The sequence below is a fragment of the Cupressus sempervirens genome, chromosome 8 (genome assembly GCF_028749045.1).
Source record: "Cupressus sempervirens isolate cs-2001-9-10 chromosome 8, ASM2874904v1, whole genome shotgun sequence".
Taxonomy (NCBI): Eukaryota; Viridiplantae; Streptophyta; class Pinopsida; order Cupressales; family Cupressaceae; genus Cupressus; species Cupressus sempervirens.
The window spans coordinates 340028809-340046328 of record NC_143125.1 but is presented as its reverse complement, the minus strand read 5'-3'; the positions used below and the strand labels follow the sequence as shown (position 1 = coordinate 340046328).

The 17520-nt window shown below is 33.0% G+C and overlaps 1 protein-coding gene across 4 annotated transcripts in view; it reads right to left on the bottom strand.

The window, feature by feature from the left end:
- Positions 1-17203, bottom strand: part of LOC149542732 (ubiquitin receptor RAD23b-like) — a 115176-nt gene extending 97973 nt beyond the window's left edge. For all 4 annotated transcript variants that reach the window (XM_089797613.1, XM_089797615.1, XM_089797614.1 and 1 more), the window contains exons 1-2: positions 17037-17203; positions 6411-6572 (exon numbers count right to left, since the gene is read on the bottom strand). In XM_089797613.1, coding sequence (XP_089653739.1) covers positions 6411-6572; positions 17037-17102 — 228 coding nt within the window. In that variant the 5' untranslated portion in view covers positions 17103-17203. The remainder of the gene's footprint in view (positions 1-6410; positions 6573-17036) is intronic.
- Positions 17204-17520: the final 317 nt, after the last annotated feature.

Here is a 17520-nt window from a genome sequence, read left to right as displayed (position 1 = left end):
CCACACATGTTTTCTTCATCAATATTAAATGACAGTAATCTTGCCATTGTTCCAACTTGTTTTGGTTCTTGACCTCTACAGGTCATAATTTTTGCATGCAAAATCTATGTGAGCTATACCTCTAGTACTAGTCTTCTTGTGTCTTGCTTGATTAAAAAACCCTTGGCAATCTCACCATTGTGTCTGGATAATAGCTAAATGCAAGTATATGGTGCACTTCTTGTATTTGGTGAACTTTTCCACAGCCAACCTATTGGCATATTTTGCAGGACTATGGGTAGTCCCAAAAGACTTTGGAACAACAACTTCAAATGTGCACTTTGCAGGCACATTAAACCTCTTTATACAGAATCTTAGTAACTTGTGATTAATCAACTGGCTTCTTCTACAATTTTTTGCACCAATGTCACCGCTTTCATAAAAGTCCGAGTGGAGGCCTTTGAGGCCCAAGGACATTCCTGGCCTTGTGGAAACATGTCTCATGAATACAAAGTTCCAGCTAGAAGAAATACAAGTTTAGTTAATGGAAAACTTAAATGTTTTCAATGTGGTAAAATATGATACATTGCAAAGTTCTGTAAAGGATCCATGTTAAAGCAATCTAATTCAGTTTCCAAAACAAAATTTGTTTGGAATCCTAAAAAGGTTGCTATGGCTGCACAAACATGTCATTTTCCAAGATAGAATATGTCTAGATATTAGATAGTGAGTGTTCCCACCATTTGACTAGTAATAAAAATAAGTTTGTAGAACTCAAATTATTTGATGCTGGATCAGTCAGATTTGGTGGCAATGAATGTTTTCAGATGGTAGTATTCTAATTGACAATTATACACCAGTAATAATGCTTTTGATGTTGAAGGAAAGGTACATAATTTGCTAAGCGTTAGTCAAATTTATGGGCAAAATCTTACAGTTGTCTTCACAGCTCTTAGGTGTAAATTATGGAAACAAATGGTAAAGCTGTTGCTACAGGATTCAAGACTGAAGGAAGTGTTTATAGTTTACAAACTGTATTACCAGAAGCCAATGATGAAATCTGTTTCAGAGTGACTGTTTTGTAAAAATTATCACAATTGATTATGAAGGGCAACTAATTGATGCAAAAAGGGAAATCAAAAATCTTAGAGAACATATTTGAAAATTGGAACTTAATCTAGCAGAATGTCAGAATACAGAAAATGATTTGGATAGCACAAAAACGTATCTTTGCAATGGAATAGAAGCTACAAGGTCAAAATTGAATCTGAAACAGCAGCTTACCTAAAAATGTAAACAGTTTGATAGTGATGTTTCTTGGTTAACAGCAATATTAGCCAAATATGCTGGAAATTCAAATATTTTGAAGGAACATACACAGAATATGAAGAATCATTTAATGATAAACAGTCCACATCAAAAGGTCTCTGTATTTTATTCAAGACACAAAGTCAAATGGTCTTCCATCATGTAATCAAAATGCATATATACCAAGGGAACTAAATCCTCCATCCCATGTACACCTACATGCAGTTTTGGAAGGATATTTTTGGAATAAATCTAAGTGGTTCTTTCTCGTTTTGTGATCACACTTTGTATTGTTACTCTATTACATCTTGGATTCTTCAAAAAATTGATTATTTAATGTTCTACTCGTAGTCTTCAAAGCTATCATATATCTCTATGTTATTTATAAAACTTACAATCAGTAAGTTATAATAATCAATAAAATTTGTAAATCAAGGTTTAATCAGACATAACATTACATAAGTAATCGTTACTCTTGGATCTACTAGTGACAGTTGCTACAATTTAGTGATAATAGCATGACAGGGGTGATCAGATTGGATATCAAGAACAGTGTCTGTATTTTTAAGTCTTCATCTGAAATTTTTTAACTCTGTGAATGCTTTATTAAGATCCACTCTTCAGTTTCTTTGTTCCGTGATTATGTATCTTGACTTTATAATACAAGAATATCATTGATTACAACATGAAAAATCAGGAACACAATGATGACAGATTGTTGCATTTTTAGCATAGTGCAGTTTCTGATACTATTGGTTGGCATTTCATGATGCAGTTATCTTCACATTATGATGAGTTATTTATCACAGTTGTTATATTGGATCTTAATACATTTCTTGGCTTTTGCTTTGTTGCAACAATCTTTTCGCTTTTCAGGCAATACATTGAGGGGGGGGTTTCTTTACTATTAATTATTTCAGCCCCTCATCACAGTCTATAAGATATCTCTCTAGTTTCTACAATTCTTGCTTTATTTGATTAGCAGACGTAGTCATGGTCAGATTCAGGACACGTGTTTGGTTCTCAGCATTTCAGTTTTCTTGGTTGGCTATCTGATTATTTTCTTGCAGCATAGAATCATTCAGATTTTGACAGTTGGTCTCAATACTATGATTGTATTGATGATTCTCTCAGATTTGATGACTACTGATGTTCTTAACTTCATGATGCTACAGGGTTACTTCTAACTTATTCAGATCCTTTGGCGGGCTACAGGTATACTGATGTTTTTTCATGGTTTCACAGTTATAGTATTCTGCTTCCTCTTCTTTGTCCTCACGGTCTAATAGGGGAGAAGATTAGAGTTTTGCCACCAAGGACAAAGGGGGAGTTTGTTGCTCCTCTCCTAGTCGTCCTTAATATCAAAAGCACATAATAGGATAACTTGAATAAAATCAGTTGATCAAATGCATATGATGATTAGGATCACTATGATTATGATCGGTGCATATGTAATTATGTATATTGGTTCAGTTATTGTATATTGTGATTATGAGATCAGTGGATACATGGGAATGATATTGCACCTTGATACATTGAATTTGCATCATCATCAGAATATAAATAAAGTTACAATTCAGTTTCATGTTGCATCATGATCAGTGCATGTCAGTGCATCATTCAGTGAAAAATAGCGTATTGAAGTCATTATGGATACACGAACAAGTTTGATCAGTTGTTTAATATCAGTTATCAGTTTGCAATAAAGTTGAGTATCATATTTAGTGCATTCAGTGTTGTGCGAACATTAGTGCACAATCAGTCATGAAGAAACATACTTACAGAGATATATTTCAGTTTGCAGACATCATTCATATGTTCAAATTTTGGTTGTATGTGTATAAAGCATTGACATGATGTTAAGGGTGTATCAACTATTCAAATTTAAAGTCACTAATGTGACTAAGCATCAATATTGTGACCATGGCACTCATTCAGTTATTATGCTAAGAATGCCTTTTGGTCGCCCCCCTAGCAATCCTTCATGTGTCAACAATATTCAAAGTGCAGTTGATGTGTACTGCTTAGTGAAGCATTAAATGACCATACTTGTTACAGTATGTAGAAACAGCAAAGATTTTGTTTGTGTTATTCATATTTGGGTTTCATTTTTTTTAAATCCTAACTCAGTCGAGCTGGGGCACAACACACTGGAACAATTTTGGTTATCGGCAATTCTTGAAAGAAAGTTGACAGAGAATCAGCTGAGCAGTTATCAGTGATCATGTTGTCGATGGTTGCATTTGTTAATGTGAAGCATTGTGAAGGCAAAGTAACCGAGATTTGCAGAAGATTTGTACCTGAGATTCGTCACCAAGCGTACTCATTTCCACTACCCTGCTCGGTTTATCTACATTTAAGTTTTTTTAAAGGTTTTTACATGCTATTATGTCATTATGTATGAAGATATGTGCTTAACGTTTCTTGATTTGAAAAGAAGCCTTTCTCAGGTTTATTATTGTCATTGGTTAACCCATGTTTGAGTTCGATGTGTCATATTTCAAGTTGGAAAAGTCACTGTTCATGGGTTGAGCCAATTGAAAGTTTTTTGGGGGTATAGTTGTTTACAATTTAATCTTGCTAAAGATATATCATAGTTCTTTCTTATAATACCCTAACCCGGCATATGTTATATTCATTCATTGTTTTTAGTAACAACCCTAGTCAAGGGTTTGAGGTTTTCAAAGGATGTAAACTGTTTTAGTTCCCTCACTATGTGATGCTACAGTCATACATACATGTCAATAGTCTTTCTGTAACTGTTGAATTTATTTAGTCTCACTCTTGTATGTCTATGACCATTCAAATTAATCGTGTCCTTCAAGTATTATCTGACTGTTACAATGTAAGGTCTTTGTTGTCAAACCCAAGTGTGGATTATGGTTGCGTTTGTGTCAATCTTCATATTATTTGAGCCAGAGTTTGTTTAAACAAACCTTTGATCAGAGTTTGATTATGAGATTTTTAAAATTTGTTTAGAGTTGTTCAAAGCAGTTATTAAAGAATTTGGTTTTGGAAAGAATTAATGACAGGAAATTTAGAAGTTGCAGATAGCATATGTTTATTCAATAAGAAAAATAGTATTATGACAGAGATACATTATACAAGGATAATATTTTATATTAAAAAACAAGGCATTAAAGGTTTTATTAAGTTTGGAATAAGTGACTAGTAATCATTATATTTTATAATGATGAACCTGAAACATTTATACATTGACATTTGAAAGACATGATATGGAAACATTCCTAGATGTGATGAGGCATTCTCAGACGGTTGTATTCGGTTCCTATGATCAGATTTATTTCAATTTATCTGTTTTGTGATATCCTATATCTTGAGCAGTGAAGGATATTGAGAAGATGCAGACAGGGCATTTTGGTTTTTGATAAAATACATTTATGTTTTTTGTGCACAATAAGATATACTGATCACATATACCTAATTGAGGCTATAGTAGCTTAAATTTGTATAATATATTGTTCAACACAAAATCTCGATGTGTTCAATGACGTATGGTACTAGATAGTAGCAACTATACAAGATCAGATTTTCTCACTCCGTATATATGGAACATTGTAGTGAGCTGTAAAGCCAGTGAGTGAGAGAATTGTCAGTGAGACATGGTAAATTGACATTTCAGATTAAGCCAGTGAGGCACTTCAAGCAGTTTTATTCACCAAGAGGTTTAAAATCAGAATATATATATATAAACAAAGATACAAATCCGTGTATATATATATATATATATATATATATATATATGGAACATTGTAGTGAGCTGTAAAGCCAGTGAGTGAGAGAATTGTGAGTGAGACATGGTAAATTGACATTTCAGATTAAGCCAGTGAGGCACTTCAAGCAGTTTTATTCACCAAGAGGTTTAAAATCAGAATATATATATATAAACAAAGATACAAATCCGTGTATATATATATATATAAAAACAAACACACGAATCTGTATGAATCATAATTGGGGGGAAAATCACAAATCCACAAATCGGATTCTCAAACCCAAACCCGTCCCCAAATCCAAATTGGCAACTTCGTTACAATTACATGTACATGTCTTGTCTTTAAGTTGTTATCTACATTCATTTCACTCGAGTTGTTATATAAATTTGGCTTTAAAAATTGATGCATTGCCTCATATCACTGATAAACACACCCCCACCCAACTCTAGGATATTGTACTCCAACTCAGTCCCCATAGAGTATGGGATGATATCAACCCCAAAAAATTAATTTGCAACTCAGTGGTAGGATGTCATCTAAAAACCAAGAGTTCAATGAGTATACTCGAAACCCTTCATTGAAAAATGCTGGTAAGGTAGGGAGTAATCAGAGCATTCAAAAGACAATAATCCCTGAGATTTGTTGCCTCCTTGTTTGAAAAGCAAAGGAGGAAGCAGAAAGAAGCCTATCTTACACAAATTAATACAAAATTAGTGATCATAATAATGAATCTCTGTTGATTAAACTAATTTTCAACTTAAAAATATCCCCACGAAGAAAAGTGGCGAAGACTAAACCTATCCCAGAAAAAGCTAATCAAGATCTAACAGATCCTGATGGAATCTTGACCCCCTTGCCTAGTGATCGGAGTTGAGTTCCCTTCGCCTCTGGTGTTATGGCATGCCACTTACTTATTTGCGACCAAAAACTTTCTCAAAAACTCTCACAACAATTACGTTTCTAGTTCTTTACACCAAATATTGTACAGTCTAATTGTTGACAAATAAAAAAGTAAAATCTTCCTTTTTATTTAATTGTACAGATCAAATGATAAGGATTTTTCTACCAAACAAACATCCATCTTTTTAGCATCCAAATATCCCTTATGCATATAAGCTAAAAAGCACTTACACATTTACAATCTATATTCGCCAAAACCTGTATATTTCCATGGTTTGTGATAATCTTAATAACTACTTTATATGGCTTGCTTGAGATTGCAGCATAACATACAATACTTCAATGTTCCTTATTCTTGATAAGGACATAAAATAGACAAATCCAAATAAAAAATGAAAATTCCTAATTATTAGCTACAACTTGTAAACAAGAAGAGATGAAACTAATAGCATTACTCAAAAAAAATTATGTTCCTAAAAATCGTACCTTAGTTAGCATAACAACCAGGAACCCATTTTCAGTAATCTTGTTCTCCTCAATTGTTGTATCATCTTTCAACACTTTACCCTGATGTATCAATAGTTGTTGTACACATGGATAGGCATCTTTACCTTGAGTTTCCTCTATGCGTTTCTTAACAGCAATAACCTGTCAAGGAACAACTCAGCTTCTGAGAAAAGGATATACACTCAATTAATAGTTATTGTTTACACTTAGTAATATTAAAAGAGAAGCATACATAAGCTTTTGAGGCTTAAATATTAGTTATTGCAAAAACTCTGCAATGTCACCAAATCATCAGAACAAAGAAATAAGCACAATATAAGTGCCAACATGAAGAGAAAAAGAACATGCCAACAAAAAGAACAAGTTTTCTGTAAAACTCTAAACATGGTCTAGAAATTCCAAAAAGAGTTTGAAGAAAAATAATTATGGAAATCCATTAGAATGGTGAGCAATCACATTATTGGAAACTAAAACTAGCATATTATAGAAACCGTCTTGAACTCATCTGTACTAAGTACTCAGAGCGATGCACAAGCTACACTTCCATAGACACACTAGATACATTGTTTGCTCCCTCAGAGTACACCATCATTCACAATGTGGGTAATGGTCAATTCAGAAATCAACTACTCAAAAATCAAACTTCTTGCCGCTCACTATCTAACAGATACAGATTCAACAAAACCACTAGGCAAAAATCATTTTCACTGCGTATAGTACCTTTTCTTTTCCCCTTTCTTTTTATTTTTTTTCAGACTTTCAGGAAAATAATTAATTTTGCAGTGAACCATATCATTCAACAATAATTGGCAACTTTCATGATCCATGAATATGACATGATTTCTTCATTGATTTATATCTGTATTTGTGCAGAACCAAATTATCATGTAACAATCAAAAGCATGCCAGTTTAATTGCATTTTGTTATTTCTTTAGGATTAATGCATTGACCGTACAGTTCCTTCTTTTTTATATCAATCAACAGAAATGTCCACTCACTATCTAACAGATACAGATTCAACAAAACCACTAGGCAAAAATCATTTTCACTGCGTATAGTCCCTTTTCTTTTCCCCTTTCTTTTTATTTTTTTCAGACTTTCAGGAAAATAATTAATTTTGTAGTGAACCATATCATTCAACAATAATTGGCAACTTTCATGATCCATGAATATGACATGATTTCTTCATTGATTTATATCTGTATTTGTGCAGAACCAAATTATCACGTAACAATCAAAAGCATGCCAGTTTAGTTGCATTTTGTTATTTCTTTAGGATTAATGCATTGACCGTACAGTTCCTTCTTTTTTATATCAATCAACAGAAATGTCCATGTATGTATCATTTTTGGTTCAGTATAGTATTTTTTAAAAATCAGAAAACATCGTAGAGAGCCTTAACAGCAAATTAAAATTGCATGCTACCCTCATCATAGGCGTAGCACATATTATCATGAACAATAACTAGCATGGGTATCTTACATATATCTATCTTAAAAATGCCAAGAGATGTAAATTATGAGCTATCATATTTATTAATATCTTATTTTATATACTTTTGAACTATTTGAAATTTATTTTATTTTAATTGCATTGCTTCAATTATCTTTATTTCAATAAATATATTCATAGTTTGCACACTCGGACTCAGAGAACACTCAGGAAGCCTAAAATTTATGGCTCAGAAAATACTCGGCAAAAACTCGGCAACTGAGTAAGTACTAAAAAAATTAACTTTCTTTAAAAAAAAACATACTTAAAATTATACATCTAAAAAAAGAAAATGCATAGATTACCAAACAAATGTGTGAAAATGTGTTTTAACCAGTATTTTACCTGTGTAGACATTTACGCCCACTTTTTCAGATTTAATGTGTCTATAAAAACTAGCAAGTAAAACATCGTAAGAACTTACAGAGCAAAAAAGTAGAGCACTCAGAAACTCCAAAAGTACTAGAAAAGTTTGCAAAATATGGAAATATTAACCGAAGAGTTATTTGATTTACAGAAATTATTTAGTTTACTTTATTTTTAATTGAAGAGCTATTTTTATTTACTTAAACAGAGTTTATTTTTATTTACTTAAACAGAGTTATTATACAGTATTTTGTTCACTTAAAGAGCTATCTTCTTTTACTTTAGAACTTAGTTAGCTCTATTACACCTAAGGCATATTATACTAACATATGGATGCAAAGTGTCCCATCAATAATTTGTTGTATCTGTGACAGTAAATTTCATGAAAAATAAAAGAACATTTTATTATTATTTATATATCTCTAATTTTTACTACAAGATTGGTATGCTACCATTCATGCCACCATTTCTCTGCCGGGGATTTCTGCAGTCAAAAGTTGTAGCTGCAGCACTTGTGATAAAAAGGGGGTTTATTGGCTACTGTAAAGGTCACTGGTACACACACACACTACATATGCATATTTATGAATGTATGTAAATACATCTTGTACTTATTTTGATACTGTGCCACTTATTGTAATCAGCTTTATGAAAATTTTCAATGTTGATATTCATGTCACAATTTTTCTATATTCAAGTATTTGGTATTATAATTTATTAATTCTTATACTAATACACATCATTTCAAACTAGCATTTCAAGTACTATATATATAGTATATTACAGCACCCCCACCCACTATATTAAAACACTCAGAAACTCCAAGAGTACATGCAGAGTTTGCAAACTATGGAAATATTTACTGAAGACTCCTTTTATTTGCTAAAAAGTTATTTAGTCTAGTTTATTTTTATTTTAAGAGCTATTTTTTTAACTTAAACAGAGTTATTTTACAGTATTTTGTTCACTTACAGAGTGTCTTATTTTAATTAAGCATTATTAAATCAAAGGCATATTATACTAGCATATGGATGCAAAGTGTCCTCTCAATGAAAACTAGATGCATTAATTTGATGTATTTGTGACACGTCATGCATGAAAAACAATTAACATTTTATTACTATTTTTTATTTTATATAATTTTTATTACAAGATTGGTATGCTAATATCCATGCCACCATCTTGCCACTTGGGGTTTCTGCAAGCAAAAGTTGCTGCTGCAGCACTTGTGACAGAAAGGGAATTTATTGGCTAATATAAAGGTCACTGCTACACACACACGCACACACACACAATATACATATTTGTGAATGTATGTACATTATTTTGTACTTGTTTTGATATCATGCTACTCATTGTAATCATCTTTACGATACTTTTCATTTTGATATTCCTGTTGCAATTTTGCTATGTTCAAGTATTTGGTATTAAAGTTTATTAGTTCTTATACTGTTATACATCATTCCATAACTACCATTTCAAGTAGCATATATATAGTATATTACTACACCACCACCACCCCCTGTCGCCGTCCCCAAATTGAAACCCTTTTCCCCATCCGGGAAATCTGTCCTGATGTCCCTCGGTGCTCATGTTACACTAATAGTATTCCTAAATAAAATCTACTTTCTTTTCTCAAAAATAAGAATGAAATTTGAATATAGAACTAGCATGGCTCTATTTTAAAAATTGAATAAAATACATTCAGAAATATTGTTATTCTTATTGTTATTGTTAATGTTATTATTATCCTTTAACAGAATGTTATATTATCTGCATAATTTTAAATATTTAAGTATAACATTCTTAACCTTTAAAAATATATGTAATAAACTATTATATTAATATTAATACCTATATAACAAAATACAGGTAAACTACATCAAGAGATATCATTGTCGAGAAGACTTTATTATAATTATCGGGCTTTTTGTTCCTATGACACAAGTAATAAAGTGTGATGTCATTGTATAGATACACCTCTCAGTGTAATAAAAATATAAAGATACGATAATATACTACAATAAGATATAAATTAGTCTTGATAGGACTTTTTGCTTTTCTCAAGAGGTAGTAAAAATATTGAAACATAATAATATAATGATAATTTGATACTACAATATTTTTTTGCTTTTGTAAAGAGATTAATGGAAACATAACAATATAGCAAAAATATATATATATTAAAAATTAATAAAACAACTGTACATTAAAAATAATTTAATATAGATTGCAATATCATAATATAATAACTATTTAATATTAATTACAATGTAATAATATTTTAAGTACAATAATGAAAACTAGGCTATCTTTCAGCATACTTTACCTATATTCCTCTGATCATAGGTATCCTACATTTATTAATATTTACTGAAAGTTATTTTATTTTATTGATATAGAGGAAATATTGTTCTAGTTTAGAACTATTTAGGGATTATTTTATTTGAATTTATTTACTAAGAGCCATTTTATTTTATTTCCGAGTTATTTTTAAAAAATTAGTTTTTTCTTCAAATATGACAGCTCTTTAATAAAATTTTAACGTGCAAACCACATTAGATTCCATCCTTGCTGCCACCATAGTTACACCTCCCAACATAATCACTTTATAAAATCAATAAACAAAATGATGAATGTAGTCCAATGGGGTCAGAAAGAGAAATAGATAATAGAAGTTCCATTCCCACAGGCAGGGCACCTTGTATTCACAGGAACACCTTGAGGCAGTGTTTGCATCTATTACAATTCATGGACCTAATCCCACCCCTACGTTTTTCCATGAAAGAAACTTGGTGTATGATCTAATCCCACCCCCATGTTCTCTACAAGCCACATGTTTAACCTAACAATTATCAAATGAAAAGAGATTGGGTCAATTTTCTTCTATGGCCTTCCAGCCCTTGCACCAGCCTGCTACAACAGCAAATCTGAAAGTTCATCTCACTTGAAGTGCACAAAGATACAAAAACCAAAGTCTGGTGCTGCCATATAGATTACATACAAACATACAGATGCAAATCAGGTACTCATGAAGATATCACACAATACTTGGAAGCTTCCATTAGCGTATCACAACTGATAAATACATAAACATGGTCTCATTTGCCTTTAGCAAGAGTTCAGGTCAAAGTTCACACCTCTAACCTCCTAGATCTTCTCAAGACCACTAAAACAATAAATCAATCCCTCTAATCAACTCGTGCTCACAAGTGAACAGAAGACATACTTAGAGAGGCATGTGAGACTCAACTTTACAAAGAATGTACTATAAGTAAGCATTAACTACCTATGTAATAATTTAATAATTGCACTTTACAATAATATTCAATGATTTCCCTCATGTCTAAAATATGATGCCAATAATATTCGCAATGTAAATTATCAAGGCTTTAAAGTAGAGCCCCATGTTTAAATCCCCAACAAAACACACTACACATTTAAATGTTCATATGTGATGGGAGCTTTAAAGTAGAGCCCCATGTTTAAATTCCCAACAAAACACACTACACGTTTAAATGTTCAAATATGATGGGAAAAAGTACTGCATTCAGTCCAAAGTGTGGCATTCCCAAATGGACAGAGCCAAATGCAAGTCCGATATTGTGGCATCTCAGACAAAGGTAACCCAAATGGAGAGCTTATCAATCAAAAAAGGTGAAGAGCATATTACAAGCACAGCCACCTTAATAGATCTTTTTGGGGAAATCCTAAGAAAGATGATCTGGGTTGCATCGTCTGCAACCTTAGAGATTGCTTATGAGAGCCTGATCTATCCCAAAAAGGAAATTAACAACAAAGAATTATATCAACACTGATGAATGTCAGAAGCTGGACAAGGATAAATGATTAAGTAGAAGTGGAAAGAAGTTCAAAGTCCATGAGCCAAACAAATTACAACAATGAAGTGCCAAATTGGTAACCAAACAATGCACTAAAAGAAGCCCAAGTTCTTAAGAAATATTTGTATTCATCAACCTACAGCACTGTTACAAAAAAACTTTAAAATGGAATAATGCGCATAATCTGATGAAAATGCCATAAAAATAAAAGTAATCTGTTTTGAACACAAAAAAAATTGTATCCTCATTTTTTCATAAATTTTTCCACATTTTTACTTTTCCAATTTAAATTCTAGTCAGAATTTCATAGTACCAATTCCAAGTAATGCAAGTACAATAATAGACCATTTTAATTTATCTATTAACATTTATGGCTTGACAATTGGCATTGATAATCAATTATACGCTGTATTCTGAATTCTCCATTAAACTTTGTACATTTCTTATGGTCTTGAATTTTTCAACATTTTGGTTAATATTTAAATATTGTCATTTTAATGTCAATTATCAGCTAATAATTGCCCAACAAATTAACAGGAAGAGTAACAATAGAAGGTAAAAACTGACACTTCAAAAAGAAATTACTCAGGCACATACACCAAAACAGCATCCTTCCAAATCCAAGGTGCACATCATTCTCTGACTATTGCCCAAACTGATTCCCACAATATCATTCTCCAACTAGTGCAAGCCACAACCAGTTAACCAAATTATTCATTGACCTATGTTGATGGCTCAGGTATGAGTTTAGAGTAGGATTTGCCAGGACAATAGAGTTTGTTTTCCAGATCTAGTACAGTTGGGTGTGGCCGGACAATTTTATATATATCTGTGTGTGCGCGCGCGCATGTGTATATATATGTATACATATGTGTGTGTGTGTGTGTGTGTGTGTGTGTGAATATAATTTGTCTCTTAATACCTAAGATTATATTTATAAAATTATGTCATGACATAAATATAACATATCAATATCAATAAAATTATTAATATGTCAAATCTTAGACACAGAGAACACCCTTAAGGCATCCTGCATCTGTACCGGGTACAGGTTCTCCTGGATGCATACAAAGGACATTCTATTAACAAATCGTTTTTCAACTGTCTTTGCATCCAAAAACCCTGAAATGCCCTAAAAGCATCATTTTGCCCAATACAAGATCATTTTGCTCTCTACACTCTCTTTTCTCATTTTGTTTCCCCGCACCACTTGTATCATTGCAATTTACCATATCCTCCAGAAATAGAATTCTATTGAAATTTTATAGATATAATTAATAATGATATAACAATCATAATGGAGATGCCGATCCAAATAATAATATGGACAAAATGCTACCCCAAATCGTATGTGCAAACCTCAATCAACCTCAATGCCCACAAGAATTTTATGTAAAAGCTTTTTTAAAAACTCATTAGAAGAGGACCAACAGCAAGCATCCAACCACCTGCATATAGCTGCGGCCAGACCCAGAAACACAACACCGGGAGCATCTTCTTTTTTATATAAATCTCTTTTTTATTGACAAGTTACAAAAGCATTATTTTAATGGCATTTCCTATATATATTCAAGGCTCCTGAGTCCTAACTATAGTCAATGCTGTGCCCAAGGCAGACCCCTAGGGAACATGAACCTGGACCCATTATGCTAGGTATAGAGGCCTCTTGCAGCCAACCCGGTAACATAGTTATTGACTTTTTGGACAACTTATCTCACATTTTTGGCAGGAAATTTGGTCAATATACTATTTATTTGCATGATGCATTAGCCCAAACCCAAAAAATCAGCATCAATGGAAAGACAAACAAGATGGAAGCAAAGAGGATGAATTTTTTCAATCAAAACTTTTCCTTAAGAAAATTGAATACTTAGTTATAAAATAGGCTTTACACTTATTCTAAAATTAGAGATTTGAAAAGGTTAGCACCTGCCACCAACCTGCTTAGGAGCTCACAGTGATCCATTTAAGTTTGGATTTTTATAAACCTAAAATGATCCTTGAAAGTATCATTTAAAGTTTAAACACATTGCTACTGCAACCACGATATTGAGATAAGATGACTAGGAATTGCAGAAAATCCAACTAGCAGTTCTTCATTAATCAAACACAAAGATAAACCCTCACTAAGTAAATCTTCTTTGAATCAAAATATTTTGACACAGCTACCAACTTTTAGCACCAGAGTCATTATGAATGATGTGGTTAAATTGAAAATTACTTTCAATAGGCACACAATGATATGGCAATACTGAGACAAAATATCTTCCAGCAGTCAAGAAACATGGTTTTTATTCATTTTAAACACTTTAAAATAGCACATTTGACAATTTTTCCAGAAGGCGTAAGTTCACATTTCTGATGATAGCAAATTTCCACAATCCATATAGGTTATTTGAGATTTCTTCTGGGTAGATTGTGTTAAAAAAAAAAAGTCATCAAAATTTCAGATCACACTCTGTGTGGTTCGTCATCAAGATTCACCTTTCTTTTCAACAATGAGTATATCCAAAACCATCTTTCAGTTTGGTTTCTCAATTTTACCTACTCAATTGTTAACATGTATGTATATACATTGATGATCACCTGATCACATTCGCCCTGTCCTAAATGTAGATTTAGTGATCAATGATGACGATATAAAACAAGTACAACATTATAAACAGTAACCATTATATCTGTAATCAGGAGCATTATTAAGAGTCCAATGATAGTAAACTGCAGAAAGAACATGCAGTATGAGAAGCATGATATATTCCACAAGATCCAAGGAGAACCAATTATATAAACACAGGAGTCCCAAAACATACATCCATGGAAAAGATATCTACACCGAAATAGGTTTTCCATAACAACAAAGATTACTAAGAGATCTAGTTTCTATTTGACTGTTTTCATTTTTTATGTCATGCACATGAGCACAAACTGATGCATGAGCATCTTGGATTTACTTGGTGACTACTTTGGAGTTCATGGGAGGAGGCTCAGTAGTTTCTTTGGAGGGTGTTTGGACTGGTGTTTGGCATACATTGGGAGCTCGGCATGGTCTTGCGAGCTCGGCATGGTTTGGAAATTTGGTGCCTGTTGCAAGTCGTGTAACTAATTTTCTACAATGAGTTAGAGGATGAAAATTTTACGGATGGAAGAGGGCCTAGATTTGTAACTACGGTTCGAAGCTCGAGTTCTAATTCATTCAGAGCTAGGAGATATCACAATTTTACTAAGACGTCGATTTTGAGAATTTAATTGTTGTAGGAGGCCGACTTTGGCATTTAATTTATGTATTTGTATTTAACTTGTGTTTTGGGCCGACCTGTGGCTTAGATTGGTATACGTAGGGGTTGTAGGGAAGTCTTTAGGCATTATTGATCCATCGTGGAGAAGTGGAGGAGCTTGGAAGAGCGAATTTTGAGAAGGGCTAGTAGCTGCGGCTTGGAAAACAAGGAGATTGCTTGGTGGGCTTGCGAGCACAAGTTGAGATCTTCCTTGGAGGTTTCTACAAGAGTGTGGATCTGGACTAGCTCGGGTTTGGGTTTGGATCTTGAGGGATCTTGCAGAACTATTACTTGCTTTGTATTTGGCTGTAACCAGGAAGGCCTTGCATGTAATCAGTTATATTTTATGAATATATTATTATGATTTGGTATCAGATCTTGCATTATTGCTCCTTGTCCTTGTGTTATTGCTTCCTATTATTGTGTTTCGCTGCATAGTTGTATAGCTGGGGGCTAGGACATCTCCTTTGGTGATTCTCCTGCCTTGCACTGCGTCACAAACAAATGACATCTGATTGATTGACATCTAGGCAAATTCGATTTCATTTTGTTAAGAACTTTGTCATCGGATAAAGGCACATCAAAGTTTATAAATTAGTCAATTCAAGGGAATTTTCACGCACCTAATTTCCAATCTGTATGTAAATGATAAACAAAATTCTTTGTGAAGTAATATAATCAGATTCAGATATCAAAAAAATCCTTATAATCTCAACTATGTGACTTAATTAACCACCTATCTTCCTGGTATAATTCTAGCCACTACCTCGCGAACAAGAGTTATCATCAGAGCATTTAAATAATGCTTCATCTGTGGTGATTAATAAGGTTGGTGTTTCCAAATCTGATGCAAGACATTATCAGAACTCGTCACATATAATTGCATTGGACAGCCTGGACCCTGTACCATGGCAAAAGTAACTACTCAAACTGATATAAAAGCACATCCTTGGTGCCAAATGCAGTACAATTTATGTTATTGAAATTATGTTAATATAAAAACACCTTCAGAACCCCACACCCAAGCATTCGCCTATATAATTCTTCCACAGAAACCTTATTACTAATTGCTCTGGATAGATGGATAGATGAAAAGCGTAATTTTGGAATGTGTACTCAACTCTACAGAATCAGATAAGTATACATCAGCTCATGCTAATTTCGTAACCTCTATCCTTGTTCACAATGGTTTATTTCCAAGAGAAAATTTAAGAAAGCTTGGTAATTTGACGGATTTCTTCTTACACTGTCCCTTTCGTAAGGACACTCGTAGAAAAGCACTCAATCGGACACACATTCAAAAAGAACAAACAATTATAAACCAAAACTTCTCGGGTTTGAATTCCAGAGTAAACTTTAAAAATGGAGCAAAAACGTAGCGAATACATTAATTGAACATTCCCACCTGAAAAATGTTGGCACATAACGGTTTACGAAACCCTAAATCAAAGAAGATAGAAACCCTAGAAAACCCTACATCAAATTTGAAATTTACGAGAAAAGACCGAATCTAGAGTGAATTACGCTAAACATACTAGATGGCGAGCATGGTGACAAAGACTAGAAAGCCTGTTTAACAAACTGAGGGTTTTAATTTACCTGTAAAACAAAGCGCGAAAAGAGAACTCACAGTATCGGAGGGCTGTACGTCAATGCTGAAGATGTTTCCCTTCAAAGTCTTAATGGTTATCTTCATCTTCGCCACCAAAATGTGCTCCAGCGAGTCCTGTAAACGACTGGTATTCTTCCCAGTATGACAACCAAAACAAAATTCAAGATGAATGAGCTGATAATCTTGACCGTTTTAAACAAATTTAAGTCCTTTTTATATGCACTCGTCAAAACCCCTCAATGAGCCCCTGTTGCTGCCCATTTGGTTTTGTTTTATTCACCGGAAAGGTGCTGTTTCCCTTTTATATTTTGGGTTAGGGCGATTTAGTTGTTTTTAATGTATTAAATAGTGGAAGATTGTTTGAATTTGCATTGAACATATATCGGGCAAAATTGTAGTAGTTGTTTAGGCTATTTTTTGTGCATTGGATTTTCTAAATCGTAGGATGAATTATGTCAAAAAAAAATTGGTGTATCTTTGTAGGTGATTCAAGTGCTTAAAA